Here is a 25,489-nt window from a genome sequence, read left to right on the forward strand (position 1 = left end):
CTTAGAACTTGTATAAGACATAGCAAGCATTTCATATACAGCAGATGGTAGTCTCTTTGTCTTGAGCTCTACTAGGTATTGCAGAGAATAAGGATATTGCCATAGAATCTTTAAGTTTAGCTCAATTCAACCTTTACCAACAATGGGAAAATTCAACTAATATTAATTAAGTGTATGTCTTTTATATTTACCAAAAATCTCTGCAGTTTGGAAATACATGGTCTAACAAGAGAGATCAAAATGTCAATCCAAGGATTTCCATACATAGCAATGTGGAAAGAGAGAGGAAGGCTACCTAACTCAGACCGATGATATGAAAAGGCTTTCTGGAGGAAGGAAGCCTGGCATTTAGTCTTGATGAACATACAGATTACACATATGTCAGCAGGTTGCACCTTCGTTCCACTGTTGCTGATCTATGCTGAGAAGCAGCCATCCTCCACTCGTATAGTGAACACCTACTCACATTTTAAAGCTTACCTTAATGGGGGGAACACTTATGGTGTCTTCTCTACCTGTGCAGAAAAGATGACAACTCTGTAATTACAAGCCATTCAGAAAATGCTTGTTTTTTTAATTGCTTTATACTATTTATTTTTCTCTTTATTTTCCCATGTTTTGGAGTCACAAATATTTTTGTCACATTTATTACTGCTTGTACACAGGTGACTAAACTGGTCATCTGCAGGTCCAGCAGGTTGTGAGAAGTGGCTGGGCGAGGTATATTCCCCTTTCACTCCCATATCCAACACTTCACCCTCATCTCTGCCCGCTAGCCTCATAACTGCTGACTGTAAACTGCAGAAGTCAATGGAAAGTCTGTTCTACCAATGGATTGAGGGGTGTTGGGACTCAGAAAACAGTACCCCCAAATGAGGCCTCAGAAGAAAAAGTTTTTCCCTGACCTTCTCCTGCCCTCATGTTTCATAGTCCCATCCTCCCTGGAGGACTATCATAGAAACTAGAATCTCTTTTCTACAAGGCAGGTCATAGAAGCCAGAACCCCTTTTCCCCAAAGCCAGCCAAAAAATTCTAAAAATATTACTTTAACTTTCTCCCCACATCTTTCTGTGTAAAAACTGGCCATAAATTATATGATATGCCATGTTTGATTGTAGGTCCTAAGACCTCCATTCCAGAGAGGATCCTGCCTCACACCCAGAAGGTAGGAATACACATGCAGAGGGGCCAAGAAAAATCCAGACCGACAGGGCTTGCTGGGATTTCTAACTTGATCTATTAGCATTGGATCATACCATTCTTGTCCAATCATATTTCTGCACAATCATCCATACTTTGTTTAACCTAAACGACAAATGAACAATATCTTCTGTATCTTTGGTTCTCTATTCTGAAGGCTCCTGTGTATGCACGTTAAATAAATGTGTAAGCCTTTTCTCCAATTAATCTACCTTTAGCAAGTTGATTTTTTTTCTTTTTTTTGTCTTTATTCTTTTTTTTAAATTACACACACACACACACACACACACACACACACACACACATATATATATATATATAAAATTGCACTTTAGGTTCAGGAGTACATGTGCAGAACATGCAGGATTGTTGCATAGGTACATATATGGCAATGTGGTTTGCTGCCTCCATCCCCCCATCACCTCTGTCTGGCATTTCTCCCCATGTTATCCCTCCCCAACTCCCTACCCCTAGCTGTCTGTTCCCTAGTCCCCCCCAACAGACCCCAGTGTGTGATGCTCCCCTCCTGTGTCCATGTGTTCTTATTGTTCAACACCTGCCTATCAGTGAGAACATGCAGTGTTTGATTTTCTGTTCTTGTGTCAGTTTGCTGAGAATGATGGTTTCCAGGGTCATCCATGTCCCTACAAAGGGCATAAACTCATCATTTTTTATGACTGTGTAGTATTCCATGGTGTATATGTACCATATTTTCCTTGTTCAGTCTATCATCCATGAGCATTTGGGTTGGTTCCAGGTCTTTGCTATTGTAAACAGTGCCGCAATGAACATACATGTGCATGTGTCTTTATGATAGAACAATTTATAATCCTTTGGATATATACCCAGTAATGGGATTGCTGGGTCAAATGGAATTTCTATTTCTAGATTCTTGAGGAATCGCCACCTGTCTTCCACAATGGTTGAACTAATTTACACTTCCACCAACAGTGTAAAAGTGTTCCTATTTCTCTACATCCTCTCCAGCATCTGTTGTCTCTAGATTTTTTAATGATTGCCATTCTAACTGGCATGAGATGCTGTCTCAATGTGGTTTTGATGTGCATTTCTCTAATGACCAGTGATGATGAGCATTTTTTTCATATGTTTTTTGGCATCATATATGTCTTTTGAAAAGTGTCTGTTCATGTCCTTTGCCCACTTTTGAATGGGTTTGTTTGTTTTTTTTCTTGTAAATCTGTTTTAGTTCTGTGCAGATTCTGGATATTAGCCTTTTGTCAGATGTGTAGATTGCAAAATTTATTTCCAATTCTGTTGGTTGCCAGTTCACTCTAATGATTGTTTCTTTTGCTGTACAGAAGCTCTGGAGTTTGATTAGATCCTATTTGTCAATTTTGGCTTTTGTAGCCAATGCTTTTGGGGTCCTAGTCAGGAAGTCCTTGCCTATGCCTATGTCCTGAATGGTTTTGCCTAGGTTTTCTTCTAGGGTTTTTATGGTGTTAGGTCTTATGTTTAAGTCTTTAATCCATCTGGAGTTGATTTTAGTGTAAGGTATCAGGAAGGGGTCCAGTTTCTGCTTTCTGCACATGGCAAGCCAGTTTACCCAACATCATTTATTAAATGGGGAATCCTTTCCCCATTGCTTGCTTTTGTCAAGTTTGTCAAAGATCAGATGGTTGTAGATATGTTGTGTTGCCTCCGAGGCCTCTGTTCTGTTCCACTGCTCTATATCTGTGTTTTGGTATCAATACCATGCTGCTTTGATTACTGTAGTCTTGTAGTATAGTTTGAATTCAGGTAGCATGATGCCTTCAGCTTTGTTATTTTTGCTTAGGATTGTCTTGGCTATGCGGGCTCTCTTTTGGTTCCATGAAGTTTGAAGTGTTTTTTTTCCAGTTCTGTGAAGAGGGTCATAGGTAGCTTGATGGGGATAGCATTGAATCTATAAATTGCTTTGGGCAGTGTGTCCATTTTCACAATATTGGTTCTTCCTAACCATGAGCATGGAATGTTTTTCCATCTGTTTGTTTATTCTCTTATTTTCTTGAGTAGTGGATTGTAATTCTCCTTGAAGAGGTCCTTCACATCCTTTGTTAGTTGTATTCCTAGGTATTTTATTCCCTTTGTAGCAATTGTGAGTGGTAGTTGGTTCTTGATTTTGCTCTGTTTAAATTTGTTATTGGTGTATAGGAATGCTTGATTTTGTGTATAGGAATGTACATTGATTTTTTTCCTCAGACTTTGCTGAAATTGCTTATCAGTTTAAGGATCTTTTGGGCTGAGACAAAGGGGTCTTCTAAATAGACAATCATGTCATCTGCAAATAGAGACTATTTTACTTCCTCTTTTCCTAATTGAATACTCTTTATTTCTTTTTCTTGCCTGATTGCTCTGGCTAGAACTTCTAATACTATACTGAACAGGAGTGGTGAGAGAGGGCATCCTGGTCTGTGCTGTATTTCAAAGGAAATGTTTCCAGTTTTTGCCCATTTAGTATGATATTGGCTATGGGTTTGTCATAAATGGCTTTTGTTATTTTGAAATATGTTCCATTGATACCTAGTTTATTGAGAGTTTTTAGCATAAAGGACTGTTGAATTTTTTCAAAGGCCTTCTCTGCATCTATTGAGATAATCATGTGGTTTTTGTCTTTGGTTCTATTTATGTGGTGGTTTATGGTTATAGACTTGCATATGTTGAACCAGCCTTGCATCCCCCAGATGAAACCTACTTAATCGTGATGGATAAGCTTTTTGATATGCTGTTGCAATCAGTTTGCCACTATTTTATTGAAGATTTTTGCATCTATATTTATCATGGATATTGGCCTGAAGTTTTATTTTTTTGTTGAATTTCTGCTGGGTTTTGGTATCAGGATGATGTTGGTCTCATAAAATGATTTGGGAAGGATTCCCTCTTTTTGGATTCTTTGAAATAGTTTCAGAAGGAGTGATACCAGCCAATGTCTGGTAGAATTCAGCTGTGAACCCATCTGAACCTGGGCTTTCTGTGGTTGGTAGGCTATTAATTGCTGCCTCAACTTCAGCCCTTGTTATTGATCTATTCAGGGTTTTGACTTCTTCCTGTTTTAGACTTGGGAGGGTGCAATTGTCCAGGAATGTATCCATTTCTTCCAGGTTTATTGGTTTAGGTGCATAGAGTTGTTTGTAGTAATGTCTGATGGTAGTTTGTATTTCTGTGGCATAGGTGGTGATAATCCTTTTATCATTTTTTATTGCATCTATTTGATTCTTCTCTCTTTTCTATTAATCTGGCTAGTGGTCTGTTTATTTTGTTGGTCTTTTCAAAAAACCAACTCCTGGATATATTGATTTTTTGAAGGGTTTTTTTGTGTCTCTATCTCCTTCAGTTCTGCTGTGACTTAGTTGTTTCTTTTCTGCTAGCTTTTGAGATTTTTTTATCTTGCTCCTCTAGCTCTTTCAATTTTGATGATAGGGTGTCGATTTTAGATCTTTCCTTGCTTCTCATGTGGGCATTTATTGCTATAAATTTTCCTCTAGACACTGCTTTAAATGTGTCCCAGAGATTTTGGTACGTTGTGTCTTCATTCTCGTTGGTTTTGAAGAACATCATTATTTCTACCTTCATTTCATTTTTTATCCAGTCAACATTCAAGAGCCAGTTGTTCAGTTTCCATGAAGTTGTGTGGTTCTGAGTTAATTTCTTAATCCCGATTTCTAATTTGATTGTACTGTGGTCTGAGAGACTGTTTGCTATAATTTCCATTCTTTTGTATTTGCTGAGGAGTGATTTACTTCCAATTATGTGGTCAATTTTAGAATAGGTGTGATGTGGTGCTGAGAAGAATGTATATTCTGTGGATTTGGGGTGGAGAGTTCTATATACGTCTATTAAGTTTGCTTGGTCCAGATCTGAGTTCAAATCCTGGATATTGTTGTTAATTTTCTGTCTTGTTGATCTGCCTAATATTGACAGTGGAATGTTAAAGTTTCCCACTATTATTGTGTGAGAGTCTAAGTCTCTTTGTAGGTCGTTAAGAACTTGCTTGATGTATCTTGGTGCTCCTGTATTGGGTGCATATATATTTAGGATCGTTAGCTCTTCTTGTTGCATTGATCCTTTTACCATTATGTAATGCCCTTCTTTGTCTCTTTTGATCTTTGTTCGTTTAAAGTCTATTTTATCAGAGACTAGGATTGCAACTCCTGCTTTTTTTTTTTACTCTCCATTTGCTTAGTAAATCTTCCTCCATCTCTTTATTTTGAGCCTTTGTGTATCCTTGCATGTGAGATGGGCTTCCTGGATACAGCACACCAATGGGTTTTGACTTTTTATCCAATTTCCCAGTCTGTGTCTTTTGATTGGGGCATTTGGCCCATTTGCATTTAAGGTTAATATTTTTATGTGTGAATTTGATCCTGTGATTTTGATGCTAACTGGTTGTTTTGCTCATTAGTTGACACAGTTTCTTCATTGTTTCGATGCTTTTTACCATTTGGCATGTTTTTGGAGTGGCTGGTACTTGTTCCTTTCTATGTTTAGTGCTTCTTTCAGGAGCTCTTGTAAGGCAGGCCTGTTGGTGACGAAATCTCTCAGAAATTGCTTTTCTATGATGGATTTTATTTCTCTTTCACTTTTGAAACTTAGTTTGGCTGGATATGAAATTCTAGGTTGAAAGTTCTTTTCCTTAAGGATGTTGAATATTGGCCCCCACTCTCTTCTGGCTTGTAGGGATTTCTGCCCAGAGATCCGCTGTGTCTGATGGGTTTCCCCTTTTGGGTAACCCAACATTTCTCTCTGATTGCCCTTAGCATTTTTTCCTTCACTTCAATCCTGGTGAATCTGATGATTATGTGCCTTGGGATTGATCTTCTTGAGGAATATCTTTGTGGTGTTCTCTGTATTTCCTGGACTTGAATGTTGGCCTGCCTTGCTAGGTTGGGGAAATTCTCCTGGATAATATCCTGAAGAGTGTTTTCTAGCTTGGATTCATTCTCTCCATCACATTCAGGTAAACCTATCAAATGTAGATTAGGTCTTTTCAAATAATCCCATATTTCTTGGAGGCTTTGTTCACTTATTTTCACTCTTTTTTCTCTTATCTTGCCTTCTCATTTTCTTTCATTGAGTTGATCTTCAGTCTCTGGTATCCTTTCTTCTGCTTGGTTGATTTGGCTACTGAAACTTGTGTATGCTTTGCACAATTCTCGTGTTGTTTTTCAGCTCCATCAAGTCATTTATATTATTCTCTGAGCAGTTTATTCTTGTTAGCATTTCGTCAAACCTTTTTTCAAGGTTCTTAGTTTCTTTGCATTCTGTTAGAACATGTTATTTTAGCTCAGAGAAGTCTGTTATTACCCATTTTCTGAAGACTGTTTCTGTGAGTTCATCAGATACATTCTCCATCCAGCTTTGTTTTCTTGCTGGTGAGCAGTTGTGATCCTTTGGAGGAGGAGAGGCGTTCTGGTTCTGGGTGTTTTCACCCTTTTTGTGCTGGTTTCTTCCCATCTTTGTGGATTTATCTACCTGTGGTCTTTGTAGTTGGTGACTTTCTGATGGGGTCTCTGAGTGGATGTCCTTTTTGTTGATGATGAAGTTATTTCTTTCTGTTTTTTAGTTTTCCTTCTAAGAGTCAGGTCCCTCTGCTGTAGGGCTGCTGGAGGTCCACTCCAGACCCTGCTTGCCTGGGGGTCACCTGCAGTGGCCTCTGCATTGTTCTTGTTTGGAACTGCACTCCAGAGCTGTTCCTATTCGGCCATCTTGGATCCGCGACCGCTGCAAGTTCCAAAAAATGCTTGTTTATGTTGGTTTTTCATAGTTCTAAACTAAAACCTACGAAATAAAACTTCTTTCAACAAGTCTTGCTTTTATTCTTATTCCTTATTCCTCTTCCTTTCCATTCTCTACACATAACCATTATAAAAATGCTCTTTTCTTTAAAAAAATGAGCAACTTTGAACAAGTTCATACCCCATTTATTAGATAAGCAGTAGCATATTCTACATATTTTGTCTCTACTTTGCTTTTGTCTCACAACCGTATATTTTGAAGCTCAGCTTGTAGTATTACATGTGGGGATGCTTGTTCCTTTTGAAAGCTGAACTATACTGTGTGAGTGCAAACAGTATACTCATAGAAAAATGAATGTGGCTCACGCCTGTAATCCCAGCACTCTGAGAGGCTGAGGCGGGTGGATCATGAGGTCAGGAGTTCGAGACCAGCCTGATCAACATGGTGAAACCCCATCTCCACTAAAAATACAAAAATTAGCTAGGTGTGGTGGTGAGTGGCTGTAATCCCAGCTACTCATGGAGCTGAGGCAGGAGAATTTCTTGAACTTGGGAGGCAGAGGTTGCAGTGGGCCAAGATTGCACCATTGCACTTCAGCATGGGCAACAAGAGCAAAACTCCATCTCAAGAAAAAAATAAATAAATAAAAATAAAAATAAATGCACATAAATCTAAAACACATAAAAAGATATCTAACCTTGCTCATAAAAAATAAATGCTAATGAAAATGACATTGAGATGCAATTTTTTAAATTGATGCATATCAAATTAGCAATGATCCAAAAGATTGCTAAGCCTGATAGGGTAAAGGCCTTTTCCCTATAATATAACTAATATTCTCATTTTTATTAGCACTTACTTTTCTATCAGTAAGGTCAGACATCTTTAATGTGTTTTAGATTTATTTGCACTTATTTTTCTATTAATATCCACTCATATCATCAGCATGTATCCCTACATGTTGTTACCTATTTTGTCTTTATTTTTAACTTGTAAAAATACATTAGAAATGTTAGTGCTTTGTGATGTAAATTGCAATTTTTCCCAGTTTGTTATCCATTTGCCCTTTGTTTGTTTATTTTATTTTTTGCCCTTCAAAAATGTTTATATATTTTTTAAATTTATTTTGAATATTAGGAAATCTATCTGTATTTTCTTTTATTCCTTCTGGATTTTAAATCATTATTAATAATAGTTTTGCTGCTTCAAGTTTACATAGAAATTCAGTCTTGTTTTTCTCTCATACGTGTATGTATTCTATTTCTTAATATTTAAATCTCTGATTCAATTAGAATTTGATCCTGGTCTGTGGTATAAGCAGTGGATTTAATATTTAATTTCATCTTTCTCCATATAGTTTCCATATTATCTCAATACCACATGTGTTTTCTTTTTTTGTTTTCCTACTGATCTGAGTTGCTTTATCAACAACTATCTATAATTGTGAATTATTTATTTAAATATTTAAAGAAATTATTAAATATTGAATCTCTCTTGAATTTTTGGATCAAACATTCACTTGGCCGTTATGCAACTTTAAAATACGTTATTTGGTTCTGTTTGTTGATACTCTATTTAAAATTTTGTGATTGACATCCATGAGAGATTCCATAATTTTGTTTTTGTTTCTTTATGATGATTGTCATGTTAAGGATAAGCTGTGCATTTACATCATATAATGAATGTGGAAGATATAAAGATATTTTTCTCTTTCTGTTATTTGGAGTAGTAGAAGTACCAGTGAGATGATTTTTCTTTAAAAGGTTCATTTGAGAAACTACTTAATCCCACTGTATTGTCTGAGGGAATTTTTTTCTTTTTTTGGAGATGAAGTCTCACTCTGTGACCAAGGCTGGAATGCAGTGGTAAAAGCAAGGCTCACTGCAGCCTCAAACTCATGGGTAGAGGAAGCTTTTTAAATTTTTTCTATTTTTTTTTAATAGGAACAGGTCAATTTAAATTTTATGTCTAGATTGTGCTAAATTTTGGTATGTTTAAGACCCTGAATTACTTGATATTTAAACCGTATTTTTTCTTCATGTAGTTTTCTCAGAGCTTACCTTAGAGTGAGTTAGTGAAAAACAAGTGCATTCTCAATAAATGTGTGTGGAGCATTTGTTCCATAATGTGTCAGGCAAGCAGTGTAGACGAATAATGTAATAAACAAAAGTGTACGTTTGTACCTTCTGAAATAGTTGGTGAATTGCACATGTGTTTAACTTTGCTTCCTTACACTCCTCATGAAGAATAGTAAATGATTTTTTTTTAATGGCTCTGCAAGACAGCGACTAATCAGAGGAACACTTTGCCTTTTACCATTTCCAAAATAGCAATTTCAGTGATGGGATACTCATAGGAGACTAAAAATTCACCTGTCTAGAAATTAGGGAAGCTGAAGGAGTAAGTAGCACATCTGGAGTAGCAGCTGGTGTGGCTTCCACACACTAGTAACATGTGTCAGAAGGTGAGCAATGATGTGTGTGATGTACGGCAGCACCTCATGCCCTTCGCTGACCTAACATGCATGGAATCAGTGTCTGTGCTATGTTCTTGCACCTGCCACATCTCATGTAAAATATGTGTTGTGGGACATGCTGACCAGAAACTAAGCAAGGAAAGGAATTCTGGTAAATGTAGTTCCAGTTTGGCTTAAATTGACACCACTCGAATGAATCCACCACAATGGCATGACAAAAGAAGACAAATACAGGGGCACACACAAATACCACCTCAAAAACAACAACAACAACACACACACACACACGCACACACACACACACACACACACACACTGAGAGACAGAGAGAGAGAGGTAGATAAGGGATAGCAAGTGAGAGAGAAAGGAGAAAGAGAAGGGATGAATAGTAACAGGTAACAGATTAACAGAATTAAAATGCTGAATCTTAATTTAGATGTGGTGAAATCTAAGAAACAAACAAATTCACATTATGAAATCCCCCAAAGGCACAGAAATAGGAGTCATCAGCCATCTTTGCAAGTGAAGGTGAAGGTGAGATTAATAATACACGAAGAGTAAATCTATATCTGTGTAAGAAGTACCTAGATTATCATTCCTCTTTCCAGTTGTGGGCACTTGGTGATTGCTCCGTCACTGCTGAGGGAGAAGACTGGAAGTTTTTTTTTGGAGAAAATGGAATTCTTAAAACTGTGAGAAAACATGTATAGTTGAAGGAGGTTGTGCCATATTGAAACTGGGGTACCATATGAAAACATGATACAGAGAGAATGCTAAAACCTGACCTTCTCTTCAGCTCCCAGATATTCAGCAACCAAGCATACATCCTCTAAATCATAGACACTAATAAGACCAAGAGAAAGATAAAAGACACTGACACAAGCATTTCTCACAAAATTCTTCAGCCAGATTACCCTACATTAAAGTCCTTGGAAGGCAAACCACAGACATTTGTTTAGAAATGCCAAATAGTATTTCAAGGACCACTGTCAAGTATGAGAGAACATCCCAGAAAGCAGTATCACATGAAATATAAGATAGAGAAAAAACCAAAACACCCAACAAGTAATGCAACTAACCAAACATGCACAGCTTAAAGGGAACAGACTATATGGAGTGAAGGAAGAATCAAAGACACTATAATATAACAAATATTCTCAGAGACATTAATGAAATATTGCATCACTGAGTCAAACATCACGTTATTAAAAAATAATATTTAAAGGCAGAAAAACAAATCTTGTAGAATTTTAAAATGCTACAACTGAAATAGCTTAAAACAGAAACAACCCAAATGTTCTTCAATGGATTAATCATTAGACTGTAGTATGTCTATATTATGAAATACTACTCAGCAATAAAATTAGAATTGACAACTGATACATCAAAAAGCTTGAATAGATCTCAAGGGAATTATGTTTAGTGAAAAAGGCCAGTTTTAAAAGGGATGTCCAGCATGAGAGTGAGGAGATCCTTTGGGGAGACAACTGTAACCGGACGGGTAGCTCAGTTCCCCATATTACAGCAAGTCAGAAGAATCCAGAGATACTTTTTATTTTCAAAGACATTTTCAAACGTATGAAAATGACAAATTGTCCCACATGTATCCTCACTCAGGCTAAACAGTTATCAATATTCTCCCATTTTTATTTCTACTATCCCCTCCTCATTTTTTGATTCAACAGTTGATTGATTGATTGATTGATTGATTAAATTCAGGCAAGATCTTGCTCTGCACCCAGGGGGAGTGCAGTGACATAATCATAGCTCACTGCAGCCTCAAACTCTTGGGCTCAAGCAATCCTTCTGCTTCAGCCTCCTTAGTAGCTGAGACTACAGGCACGAGCCATCACACCAGCTAATTTTTATTTATTTATTTATTTATTTATTTATTTATTTATTTATTTATTTTTTGTAGAAACAGGGATCTACTTAAGTTGCTCAGGCTGCTCTCGAGCTCTCAGCCTCAAATGATTGTCCCACCTCAGCCTCCCAAAATACTGGAATAACAGGTGTGAGCCACTGTGCATAGCTGATGGAGCATTTTAAAAACAAATTGTGGACATATCATCTTACCACAACTACAGTATTTATAGTGAACAACTCTCTAACACAAGATAAGTTGTCTTTTAAAACATAATCACATTGCCATTATATACTAATCAAAATTAAAAATACTCAGTATGATCTGTTATAAAATCTTATCTATAGTTTTTGTGGTTGTCTTAAAGCATCTTCCTTCTTTCATTCTTTCCTTCCCTCCCTTCCTTCCTTCCTTCCTTCCTTCCTTTCTTCCTTCCTTCCTTCCTTCCTTCCTTCTTCCTTTCTTTAATGTGTTTGAATTAGGGTCTAAACAAGATCTAGGCATTGTGTTTGACTGACTGATATATCTTTTGCACCCAACTACATTTTTGCCATTTTTGTTGAAGAAGCTTAGTCAAACATTCCCATATTCTGAATTCTACTAATTGCATTCTTGTAGTATGGCTAGCATATTGGCCTCTCTCTGTAAATTGATGTTAAAATCTTGGGGCTCGAATACATTCAGCTTCAATTTTTTTGGCAGGAATATGTTTTAGATGGTGCTATGTATGTCTCATTGTGCCACATTAGAGGCACCCACATAATCACTTTTAGTGACATTAAGATTGAGTCATGAGCTCAGGTGTTGTTAACTGAATCTATCTACTAAAATATCCTATTAATGTTTCACCTAGTGGTTTAGCAGTCCTTAACAATTATCGTCTAATCCTTTGTCTCACTCAGCATTACTAAAGGATGATTTTCAAATTCTATTATTCTTTTGCAGATTCTGGCTTTGTTTATTCTCTAAAGATTTTTTATGGACTATTAAGTTGTATTTAAATGCATTTATACAAGAAAGGCACAATATGATCTCTATTCTTTCTAATATTCAGAACATGACTTCATTCTCTATTAACCTTCAGAGGGGACCAATGATGTAAGTAGAGAGACAAGATAGGTGATAAATAGACAGACAGACAGACAGATAGATAGATAGATAGATAGATAGATAGATAGATAGATAGATAAAGAGACACATAAATTGATTGACTGATTGATAGAAGCTAATAAATTGTATACATTTAACAATCCAACTGACTATTCTATTTTATGCCCAAAATGTCCCATCAAATCAACTCCTGGACCATTTTGAGATGATTTCAATCTTTAATAAAATTCTTGTTTTTAGGCAAAACAAGACATTCCAATTTCATTCTGTGCTTTTCATGGTTCAGAAATGGACTCAGTAAAATATTCGTTCCTTTTATGTGAGAAATTTTATTTAGAGACCACTATCCGTGTGTTAGGTTAATTCTCGCACTTTCAGTGGTCTAAATGTGAAAATGCATCTTTTTAAAAAAGCATTAAATTATTAGCTTAAACTCATTACTAACTCTGAGATAGATTGTAGAATTTTATATAATTTTTACATTTTATGTTTTATCTGTATTGGTAAATAATTCAGTTTCTATTGATAACTACTAGCTTTTTCTTGCTATGTTTAATAGTTTCATTATATAACAGCAATATTTTTTAAAATGAGGTTATTAAATGTGTTTTCATACTTTTACTTTTTTTGGTAGGATGCATCCTACTAATCAAACTACAGTTTCAATATCAAATATGTTTATACCTATAAGCTCATAATAACACTAAATATATTTTCATTGGTTATTTTGGGGTACACTAGGGAAATAATCTTGTAGTTCAGGGAAATCAAATAATTGATGAGGGATGTTTCAGTTTTGTAAAGCATAAATAAATCAGCAAGGGATGATAGCATTAGATTAACCACCTATGAGCTGGTTTGTCTTTGGGCAAAGTACTTATATTTTATGAACTCATTTACAGTGTCCATAAATGGCAATGCTGTTACCAGGCTTTGCCTTCAGAGATCTCCCAGTTACTGAGCCAGCATTTAAGGAACAAGTATGTCGAGAACAGTAGGTTAACTAAGGTGGTAAATGACCCCAAGATCTCAATGACTTAGCAAAATAAACATTTATTTTATGTTCACATCCCCGTGTAGTGTGACCTGTTCAATGAAGTCGAACAGTGATAAAAGCTGTGTCTATCCTACAGCTTCATTTCATTTAGCTTCTCGGGATTTTTTTTCTGAGAATTTTGGATGGCTCCGCGATTAGCTTTGGGAAATGGGGCATCAGCAAACATCATGCAAGCAGAGGCCTGACAAGTACTTGGTTTCTTGCTGCTCTGGGAGCCTGTACCGTGTATTAGTTCCTGCTAGAGTGGGAGAGGCCATGGTGGCTGAAGCAAAGCACTACAGCTTACCACCAGCCAGCCAGCCTGACCCAGCAGCTGACTGCAGATGCATCAACTGCCCAGCTAATCCCGGACTAAATGGCTGTCCTGAAGAATCCTGGCATAGTCATGATTTTAAGTCAAATTTGGGGTTTTGTGTGTGTTTTCTTGTTTTTTTTTTTTTTTTTTTTTTTTTTTATGGCAAAATAAATGATGCACTGAGAATATAGATGATGGAAGATTAGCAAAATACTGGGACTTGCTGAAGCTGGTTGTGATGCTAGCAGGTTCATTTTATTTACTCTCTGTGATCTTTGTATTTATTTGAAAGTTTCTGTAATAACAAAGTTAGAAAGAAAATATTAAATTTCAATATTGCTTTGAAGAATTCCTAGTTAAATTCATTTGTTTTTATTTTCTTTCAATGCTTAAGAATCGTCATTCTATTATATTTAACTTTAAAAAAAACTTAAAATAGTTTATGGTTTCAAAATTAAAAATATAAGATATTCAAAAGTGTCTCACACTCATGTCTGTCCTCTCTCACATTTGTCCTCTCTCTCCATAGTTATCCTCTTATCTTAATTATTAACTGAATATTTTGGTAGATATTTTAGAGAGTCGTTAGTGAACTTGGAGTTAAATTAGCAATTTATATGTAGAAAACTAGGCAAATGAGAAAATATGACAATTTTAAATTTCAAGAAAAACTAAATTTTGTTCAGAAAAGAAAAAGTGGTCACATTGTAATATGTAGTTAATCAATGAATGGCATTTACAATGTCATATCACCAAAAACAGTAATCATTGATCTAACTAAAATTATTATACAACTATATTGGATGGATGAAGGAATGGAAAGTTGTTTTTATTTGAGGAATGGTGAGGACAAAAAGGGGTAAGTTCCACTTTCCAAGTGGCAAATAAATAGATAACTTGCAAAAGTAAAAAAAAAAAAAAAAATTAAAGTAACAGTATAGACATGCTATTTAGAGATATATTAGTCAATACTAGAAAAAATGAACTAAGAATAAAAAGTTATTTCCATGCAGAAAGGAAATTGGAGCTACTGGTTTTTTATAACAAGGCTTGTGGTTTATGATGAGAACTGAAAAATGTTCAGCTATATAAAAAGTGTGTCAGTCCTGTTTCATGCTGCTAATATAGACATACCTGAGACTGGGCAGTTTACCAAAGCAAGAGGTTTAAATGGACTCACAGTTCTACATGGCTGGGGAGGTCTCACAATCATGGCAGAAGGCAAGGAGGAGCAAGTCGCATCTTAAGTGGAAGGCGGCAGGCAAGGAAAAGAGAACTTGTGCAGAGGAACTCTCCATTTTTAAAGCCATCGGATGTCATGAGACTCATTCACTATCATGAGAACAGTTCAGGAAAGCCCCAGCCCCATAATTCAATCACCTCCCACCAGGTTCCTCCCACAACACACGGGAATTGTGGGAGTTACAATTCAAGATGAAATTTGAGTGGGGACACAGCCAAACAATATCAAAAACTCATTAAAAAAAAAAAAAGGAGAGGCAACAAGTTATGAAATACTGCTACTATTACTAATAAAGCCTCATTACTCATGCACTTTCTATGAGTCACATATGGATTACGTCTTTGAATCCCTACTAGAACAGTATGAGGAAGGCTCTTTTCAGAGTTACTATACTCTGATAAGACAATTTATGCTTTGAGAGTTGATTACCTACCTATTGTAATGAATCATTCAAAAACAGCACCTGTGCCGGGCACAGTGGGTGGCTCACGCCTGTAATCCCAGCACTTTGGGAGGCTGAGGCGGGTGAATCATGAGGTCAAGAGATCGAGGCCATCCCAACCAACATAGTGAAACCCCATCTCTATTAAAAAAGTACAAAAATTAGTTGGGCATGGTGGTGCGTGCCTGTAGTCCCAGCTACTCGGGAGGCTGAGGCAGGAGAATTGCTTGAACCCGGGAGGCGGAGGTTGCAGTGAGCCAAGATTGCACCACTGTACTCCAGCCTGGCGCCTGGTGACAGAGCAAGACTCTGTCTCAAAAAAAAGAAAAAAAAAAAAAAAAAAAAAAAAACAGCACCTGGAAACAACAGACATTTTTATTTCATAGTTTTTCTGGGTCTGCAGGCAGCTTAGCTGGGTGGCTCTGGTTCAATCTCTGATGCAGCCTCAATGAAGATGTCCGCAGGGATGCTTTCATTTTAAGATTTGATGTGGGGATCTGCTTTGGTGTTCATTCACAGGGCATGCTGCAGAAACTTCCAGGCTCACTCCAGTGGGCCTCTTGCAGGGGCTGCCTTGTGACATGGGAGTTGGCTCCTACCACAGTGAGTGATCTAAGAGCACCCAAGACGGACGTCACTGTTTTTTATAACCTAATCTTGGAAATGATATCTACCACACTATCATATTCTATCTGTTAGCGCAAGCCAGTAAATCTAGCCCACTTGGAGGGAGGACATGAATGTGTCAGCAGGACATGAATCCCAGGAAGTATCTGTCCATCACGGGAATCACCTTAGAGGCTGCCTGGCACAGGGGGAGTAGCTTGTCCACGTTTCCACAGGGAGTAAGTGGTAGCCCCGCCAGGCAAAACCAGCCATTCTGATCCCAGGTTTATGTTCTTAACCACTATGGAACCACTCACATGCTGAGGGGTGGTGTTTTGCTTTTGTGGGACAACAGTAGCTCTTTCCACATGGCTGTCATCCTGGGAAGGTGGGAGTGGCTGGGAGGCCAACTCACGAGAACTGATTTTCACCTTTGTGACAAATACCCAAGGGCATTATCAGGTTCAGGCAAACAAAAATAATCCATGCATTATGCTCACAATGTGGGACACAGGCTGTGGCACTCCCACATACCTCCTGCTGCAGAAAGTGTGCAGGAATGCAAGAGAGAATGCCATGAGGACAAGGATAACCTTGAGTTCACTCTAATTTATAACAAGTCAAACCCTCTCAGGCTTCATAACTTTCCTGGTAATTAATTATTTGAGGCACCCCTCACATTTGATCATGACAAACTGCAGCTTCCTCTTCCTGGGATGGGGCATTAGTCACAAGGGGTAGGAGTTGGCTCAGGTGAGGAGTTTGTACCATATATTGAAAGCTGTTGGGAGCCACTGAAATGTTTAAAGCATCACAGGGTGACATGATTGGAGATGCGCCTGCTGCTCTGAGCTACAGCATTTTGTCTGAAGCATCAGACAACATTCTATATTCTCATGTATGAGACAGCAGATGTCTCCTTTGTACCCCAACACATTTATTCATGTTAGCTTAATAAAATTTATATATTTCCCAAACCTGCAGATTGGTCAAAGCTCCCTATCTATCTCAGAACACCTGAACCTGCCTGTATCTGAGCATGCAGACATTTGTGGCTGTCAACCAAGCTGTGAGCTTTCTGAGGTAGAGATTGATTGCCTCCTCCATGGTTTCAACCTCTGGTGCCAGCCACATCTGTTGGCATGTACTAGGAACTCAGTAAATGCTTGTTAAGTCCAAATAAACTGAACTTCACTGTGCACTTACTACATGTTATGTACTATACTGAGTCCTGGGTACATAAAAATAAGGCAGTCCCTTTTAATATTATTAGTAATAAGCCACAGTGTATGTAAGCAGTTTTTTTTTTTTTGTTTTGTTTTGTTTTGTTTTGTTTTTTTTAATTCATGAGTCAAACATTTGCTCAGCCCCTGCTGTGATTGTCACACTCTGCTAGATGCTGGGGCACAACATCAAATGACACATGACCACTACTCTTACAGGTTCTGTAACCCATTGAAAGAGAATAGTACATGGATGATCCAAGCTCAGTATACAGTGAGAGCAAGGATCATCCAGAATAGTATATGGAAGATCCAAGCTCAGTCTACAGTGAGAGCAAAGAGGAAGGTCATAGAGATATGCAACTCGGAGGGCTATGTAAGAGGTGAGGGGCCACATTTTCAGAGGCGTTACCTCTGCACTGATTTTAAAAGAGTGAATGAAGTAAAAAACATGGAAAATAAGACTGGGCCTGGTGGATCATGCCTATAATCCCAGCAGCCTGGGAGACTGAGGCAGGAGGATCTCTTGAGGCCAGGAGTTTGAGACCAGCCTGGACAACGGAGTGACAGAGACCCTGTCTTTACAAAAAATAAAATTAAAAAATTAACCAGGGTGCTGGCTCACATCTGGCTTTTCCAGAGGCTGAGGTGGGAGATCACTTGAGCCTGGGAGTTTGAAGTTGTGCAATGTGCCATGAGCTGTGACGGTGTCACTGAAGTCACAAAAGAGAGAGAGAGATGAATGGAAAATCTGAGTGTCAAGCATCAGTATCAGGGCACTGGTGTGTTAAGGCTTGAGGAATAAGTCAAGGATATAGAACAAGGGAAATGAATACACGTACAGTAAATCTCAGGAGGAGTTACTGATTCCTGCAAAGGGGTGTGCAGAGCCAAACAAACTTACCTCTCTGCTGTTTTTGTCTTTCCAGCCATCTACGAGCAATCCTGTGAGGTATACAGGCACCAGGGGAACACAGCTGGCTTCTTCTACATTGACTCGGATGGCAGCGGGCCACTGGGACCTCTGCAGGTGTACTGCAATATCACTGGTAAGGGTGCAGTATCCCCACTCACGCTTAACCACCCCACTTCATGGTGTGAAGCAAAAGGAAATTCACTGGAGGGGGATAGCTATGTGAATAAAAATGTAAAAGGCCAACTGGTCTCCTTTGGGGAGGAAATGGTATTCTGGTGAGTAATGCAAATTTGCAGCTAAGTTAATTTTCAGGAGAGAGAAAAAATAAAACTTGTTAATGATCTTGATAATGTTTCACTGAAGCAAGAATTAATTATCAAAGGTTTTCTTTAGGGGCTGCCAGGGGCATTTTCTCTCTTAAAACTCAAAAACAGAAAGAAAAGGTAAACAAACAAACAAACAAAATTCAAAATCAATGGGAAGCCCCGATTCAGGAAGTTAAAAAGCTTGATTCTAGTCTGGCCAGAGAAACATGTGACCCCTAGGTGAGTACTGTAGTCTCTCTGAGCTTCATCAGTGAAATGGGAATAATAGTGCCTACTCCTAAAGTAGTGAGGATTCAGTGCAACCATGTGTATTGGAGCAGCTAGCCAGGCTGGTTATTCTTAAATGCCTAACCAAAAATGAAACAAACAAACAACAACAACAACAAAAAAAAAAAAAACAAGGTGAGCTTTTTCATTTTTCTCTGGAAATCTCTTGATAGCTTACAGCTTTTTTCTCAAATGCAGAAGGACATGGTAAGAGGCAATCATTACACGGGCTTAGAAATGGCATATGATCCTTAATTTACCATGAAATATACTTCCACAGAACCAAACCTTGAGGTAATCATTATTCTAAAATCTAGTTATGTGGCCTGGTGGGGTGGCTTATGCCTATAATTGCAGCACTTTGGGAGGCTGAAGCTGGTGGATCATGAGGTCAGGAGATCGAGACCATCCTGACCCACATTGTGAAACCCTGTCTCTACTAAAAATACAAAAATTAGCTGAGTGTGGTGGTGCGAGCCTGTAATCCCAGCTACTCTGGAGGCTGAGTTACAAGAATTCCTTGACTCCAGGAGGCAGAAGTTGCAGTGAGCTGAGATCACACCACTGCACTCATGCCTGGTTACAGAGCGAGACTCCATCTCAAAAAAAAAAAAAAAAAACAAAAAAAAAACTTCAGCTTTTGCAAGCACTCTTACCATTGTGAGAGTGGTTAATTGGCACATACACATGTTTTGTTTGTTTGTTTGTTTCAAGCACTGGTCTTCAGAGACGCCAGCTGCATCATGTAATAAAGTAGGAACGCAGGAGCCTCTTCAGCCTCATTGAGTCCTTGGGCCTCAGGCTTTTCTACAACGAAGGAACCACATTTATGGAGTGCTTTCTGTAGCCAGATACTGTTTTCAACAAAGAGGATATGAGAAATAAGACACAGTGGCTATTGTTCATGGGGCACGAAGTCAGGAACACTACCATGAGGTATCCCCAGCAGAAATGCAAGAAAACTCTTGAAAGGAATGGTGAGGCAGCCCAGTAGTTTGCCCATCTGGATACAAAGTCCCATGTTCTTTGTATAGAAAATGCTAGTGACCTGGAATTGGGTGCCGTGTCCTTGCATTTGCATTATACTTCATCTTTCCGAAATGGTTGTATGAGAGCTGCTTTTCAAAAGCCCTATCACATAATTTAAAAGTTCCTGTTGTCTTTTCACAGTTGTGGTAATCTGTAGTGTTCAACAACCTGGTCAAGGACTAGGCTTCTCAGTGGATGGTGGTTATTTTCAAAATGTAATTAACATACGGACTCCTGCTAATAAGGCAGACTTCCCAACCCCAGAAATTCCAACTCAGTAAATGCACTTTTACTGAGCTTTTCGAGTGATTCTCATGCAAATTGTCCCTAGTCCACTTTTCCAAAAAACAGAGAAAGTAATTTGGCTGCAAAATAAGGCAAAAGAGATAAATGCCCACTGCTGAGTGGCCAGGTGTGACTTGTAATAATAGGAGTGGTGGAATGGACAGCAATTACTGTGCTTCGACCCTCTCTGGGGATTGAGTTGGGAGTTTACAAACACCATCTCTTTTCCTCCTCACAACAAAAATCAGGCAGACACTTTTTAATCTCCATCTAACATAGAAGGAAAGAGAATATGAGCATTTCATGATTGGCTCAAGGAAATAAATCCTGTGACTAACAGTCAAGACTCGGGACGCAGGCAGAACCTCCTGGTTTGGTAACAAGCCGTATCACTAAAATGTTAATTGGATACTTCGTATTACATGTGTTTTGCTTTTAAACAGTGTTTTTTTTTTTAGAAAAATTTGTAACAAAAGTAATCAATGTTAATTGATGAAATTTTTTTTTTTTTTTTTTTTTTTTTTTTTTTTTTTTTTTTTGAGACGGAGTTTCACTCTTGATACCCAGGCTGGAGCGCAATGGCGCGATCTCGGCTCACCGCAATCTCCGCCTCCTGGGTTCAGGCAATTCTCCTGCCTCAGCCTCCTGAGTAGCTGGGATTACAGGCACGCGCCACCGTGCCCAGCTAATTTTTTGTATTAGTAGAGACGGGGTTTCACCATGTTGACCAGGATGGTCTCGATCTCTTGACCTCGTGATCCACCCGCCTCGGCCTCCCAAAGTGCTGGGATTACAGGCTTGAGCCACCGCGCCCGGCCAATTGATGAAATTTTGAGGGGAAAAAAAGTGTGAAGGAAATATTAAAACCACCTGTAATCCACACTCTAGAGATTGTCATTGTTATTAAATTATTAGAATTTCCTCGAGACATTTTAAAATGAATGTTTATGTGTTCTGAATGTATATGTTGTATACATGTATACATACACAAATATACATATACATTTAAATTATACATTTTAATTTTAACTTGTGTAGAGTTTCCCTATTAAAATATATTTTGAAATTAAAATATATTCATTAAATGTAGCTAAATGTTAAACTCTACAAAATAATGTAAGGACAAGGACATAGAAAGCCTGATTGACACATAGGTTTCATTTACATGAAACCCTCTGCCTCACCATCCAACAGCCTTCTCTCAGGGTTTATGTTTGATCATTTGTCCAAGAATGGCTGAAGGTGAATGTGTATTTGTATTAAAAGTTACTGTTTTGCTGATGTGATCCTGAAGAAATCAGAGTCTCTGAATTTGTGTCCTGAGTTGGTCAACTTGATTTCTATGGTGGGACATTTCTTTTGCATATGATTTTTTTGGGTAACATTCAGCTACAAAATGGATAAGTTTCTATTTTTGTTTTCTAAAATGCTAACAAAAATAAAAGCAGGCTGGGCCTGGTGGTTCACACCTGTAATCTCAACACTTTGGAACGTCAAGGCAGGAGGATCACTTGAGCAGGAGTTTGAGACCAGCCTGGCCAACATAGTGTAACCCCATCTCTACTAAAAATACAAAAATTAGCCAGGCATGATGGCACATGCCTGTAGTCCCAGGTACTTGGGAGGCTGAGGCAGGAGAATCGCATGATTCCAGGAGGCAGAGGTTGCAGTGAGCCGAGATTGTGCCACTGCACTCCAGCCTGGACAACAGAGTCTCACTCTGTCTCAAATAAACAAATAAAAATAAACTAAAAGCAAAGCTCTGTGTAGGTTGAACTGTACTACTCTCATATTTAAATGGCAAACAATGTTCTGATACATACATGTAATGATGATCAAATATGCTTCTTTCTATTCGAAAATTTTAAAAGTTAAATGTTGTTAAATAGGAGTGATTTATGACACTAGGAAAAGTGTGACACAGTGGTCCTGGGAAGACAGTCAGGAAGAAAGAAGAGAAGAAACAGAAGAGGAAAGTTGTGCTGTCTTTAGCACTGGGATAATCCCAGAACGGCTGTCCAGAGCGACAGAAGGCAGGAAACCCAAGCTCTCTTTCTGCACCCTGTGCCTATCAGCTCAGCTAAGTGCCTGGGGCCCAGTCCCACGTATCTAAAATTAAAATCTGGGTCCTCTGGCTTCCACAGCCTTTGCTCATTTAGAATTCTCTGAGCTATTCTTTGAGGTTCCCGAACAAGAGATTTTTCTTCTAAGAAGTCTACAGATACTTGCAAATGGATGTCATGGGACTGAAAATGGGCAGGTTTCCATTGTAGAAAGCAATCATACATTGAATCCCAGCTGCCTCCTCTTACAGTGCATCCTGGGGAACCTTAGCTCTCCCTTCCTGTAAATAAGGTAGTGCCTAACCTGTCCGGGGAGATGCAAGTCTGTGCCTGTCACTTGCACACAGGGCAGTTTTCAGGAGGGGGAACTCCCCAAATGCTCATGCAGCAACCACCCCATCTCATGTAAAGAGGCATGATCTCTGAGAAGGGAAATTAACTAAGGGTATTGATAAAGTGGGCTGAATCTGGACCTCCACACACTTTTGACTGAGTACTAATCTTGGAACTACGTTCTAAGTTGCTTCACCACAGGGCTAACAGATGGGAGATGGGGAGAGCACAAGTTCTGGATGGAGAACTGAGTGAAGTAATGGATAAGAAAGTTGCAGAGTAAGTTTCCACAGGACACACACTTGCCAGACTTTTAACAGTCTTTTCAAGTGATACACAATTAGGTTCGGCTCAACCTAATTTTACTCAATATAAATTTGGGCATTGTGGGCACTGTGAAAGTGCTGTAGTTTTAATAGTGTGCCTGTATTAGTTTCCTAGGGCTCTGTAACAAACTACAGGCATAACTTGGTGATAACACTGGTTTTATTTCACACTACTGCAATAAAATGAGTATCACAATAAAGCAAGCCACATGAATTTTCTGGCTTCCAAGTGTTACCACCAAGGGATCCTGATCCAGACCCCAAGAGAAAGTTCTTAGACTCACACAAGAAAGAATTTGGGGCGAGTCAATGCAGTAAGATTAAAGCAAGGAAAATGAAGGAATGAAGAATACGTACTCCATAGGCAGAACAGTCCCAAGGGTTACTGGTTGGCCATTTTTATGGTTATTTCTTGATTATATGCTAAGAAAGGTGTGATTAATCATGAATTTTACAAGAAAGTGGTGGGCAATTCCTGGAACTGAGGGTTTCCCCTTTTTAGACCATATATGGTAACTTCCTGATGTTGCCATGACATTTTTAAACTGTCATCGATCGATCTCGAGGGCATGTCTCTTAGCATGCTAATGCATTACTATTAGTGTATAATGAGCAATGAGGATGACCAGAGGTCAGTTTCGTGGTCATCTTGGGTTTGGTGGTATTTGGTCAGCTTCTTTACTCCATGTTGTTTTATCAGCAAGGTCTTTGTGACCTGTATCTTGTGCCAACCTCCTATCTCATCCTGTGACTATGAAGGCCTTAACCTCCTGAGAATGCAACCCAGTAGGTCTCAGCCTTCTTTTACCCACTCCCTATTCAAGACGGAGTCACTCTGGTTTAAATGTCTCGGACACAGTCCATATAAAAGTTATGTTTATACTATACTGTAAGCTATTCAGTAGCATTATATAACAAAATATCCACAAAGTCTATATCTTAATTAAAAAAATACTTCACTGCTAAAAAAAAAAATGCTAAAAACCTTCTGAGTCTTCAGTGAATCTTAAGAGACCCAATCACCTTTGCTGGTAGAGCAAAAAGATGTTAATGGCTGCTGACTGATCAGGATGGTGGTTGCTGAAAGTTGGGGTCGCTGTGGCAATTTCTTAAAATAAGACAACAATAAAGAGTGTCACATAATTGACTATTTCTTTTATGAAAGATTTCTCCATAGTGTGTAATTTTGTTTGATAGCATTTCACCCACAGTAGAACTTCTTTCAAAATTGAAGTCAATCATTCCAAATTCTTCTACTGCTTTAGCAACTAAGCTTGTGGAATATTCTAAATCCTTTGTTGTCATTTTAACAATGTTTATAGCCTCTTCACCAAGAGTAGAGTCCATGATAAGAAGCTACTTTATTTGTTCATTCATAAGAAGCAACTCCTCATCTGTTAAATTTTTATCATGAGAATATAGCAATTCAGTTACATCTTCAGATTCCACTTCTAATTTAGTTTTCTTGCTGTTTCCACCAATGTTCGGTTACTTCCTCCATTGAAGTAACAGACTCTTCAAAATCATCCATGTGCATTGGAATCAACTTTTTCCAAACTCCTGTTTGATATTTTGGCCTCTCTCATAAATCATGAATGGTCTTAATGAGATCTAGAATGGCAAATGCTTTCCAGAAGGTCTTCAATTTACTTTTCCCAGACACATCAGAAGAATCACTATCTATGGCATTGTAGACTTATAAACTGTATTTCTTAAGTAATAAGACTAACAAGTCAAAATTACTCTTTGATCCAGGGGCCGGAGAGTAAATGTTGTGATAACAGGCATGAAAACAACATTAATCTCTGTGTAGATCTCCTGAGAGAGAGCTCTTGTGCTCTTGAGTGACCTGACTCATGGTCAATAAGCAGCAATATTTTTAAAGAAATCTTTTTTTTTTTTTTTTTTTTGAACAGAAGGTCTCAATAGTGGACTTAAAATATTCTGTAAACCATGCTATCAACAAATGTGGTTCCATCCAGGCTTTGTTCTTCCATTTATAGAGCACAGGCAGAGTAGATTTAACATAATTCTTATGGATCTAGGATTTTTAGAAGCAAATAAGCACTAGCACCTGCACTAGTTCCTACCAAGAGATGCAGCCCATCCTTGGAAGCTTTAAGATAGGCATTGACTTCTCTTCTCTAGCCATGAAAGTCTTAGATGGTGTCTGTTGCTTAGTGTAGCCACTTTCATCAGTGATCTTTGTTATACCTTCTGGGTAACTTACTGCAGCTGCTACATCAGCACTTGCTGCTTCACCTTAAACTTTGATGTTGTGAAGATGGCTTCTTTAATTAACCCTTATGAACTAGTCTCTGCCAGCTTCAAACTTTTCTTCCATGGTTTCCTCACCTCTCTCTGGATTCATAGAACTGAAGAAAGTTAGGGCCTTGCTCTGGATGAGGCTTGGTTTAAGGGAATGTTGTGGCTGGCTTGATCTTCTATTCAGATAGCTAAAGTTTTTCCACATCACCAAGAAGACTGTTTTGCTTTTTTTTATCATTCAGATATTCACTGAAGTAGCACTTTTAGTTTTCTTCAATAACTTTCCCTTTGTATTCACAACTTGGCTAACTGGCACGAGAGGCCTAGCTTTTGGCCTGTCTCCACTTTCAACACGCCTTCCTCATTAAGCTTAATTATCTCTAGTTTTTCATTTAAAATGAGAGATGTGCCTCTCTTCCTTTCATTT

The 25,489-nt window shown here is 38.2% G+C and overlaps 1 protein-coding gene across 1 annotated transcript in view; it reads left to right on the forward strand.

Annotated features, from left to right (window-relative positions):
* CNTNAP5 (contactin associated protein family member 5) overlaps window positions 1–25,489 on the forward strand; it is an 882,261-nt gene that overhangs the window by 550,402 nt on the left and 306,370 nt on the right. The window contains exon 12 of the mRNA XM_021667927.2: window positions 18,179–18,298. Coding sequence (XP_021523602.2) covers window positions 18,179–18,298 — 120 coding nt within the window. The remainder of the gene's footprint in view (window positions 1–18,178; window positions 18,299–25,489) is intronic.

The sequence above is a fragment of the Aotus nancymaae genome, unplaced genomic scaffold (assembly GCF_030222135.1).
Source record: "Aotus nancymaae isolate 86718 unplaced genomic scaffold, 86718_ANA_hifiasm-v0.15.2.pri h1tg000029l, whole genome shotgun sequence".
Taxonomy (NCBI): domain Eukaryota; kingdom Metazoa; phylum Chordata; class Mammalia; order Primates; family Aotidae; genus Aotus; species Aotus nancymaae.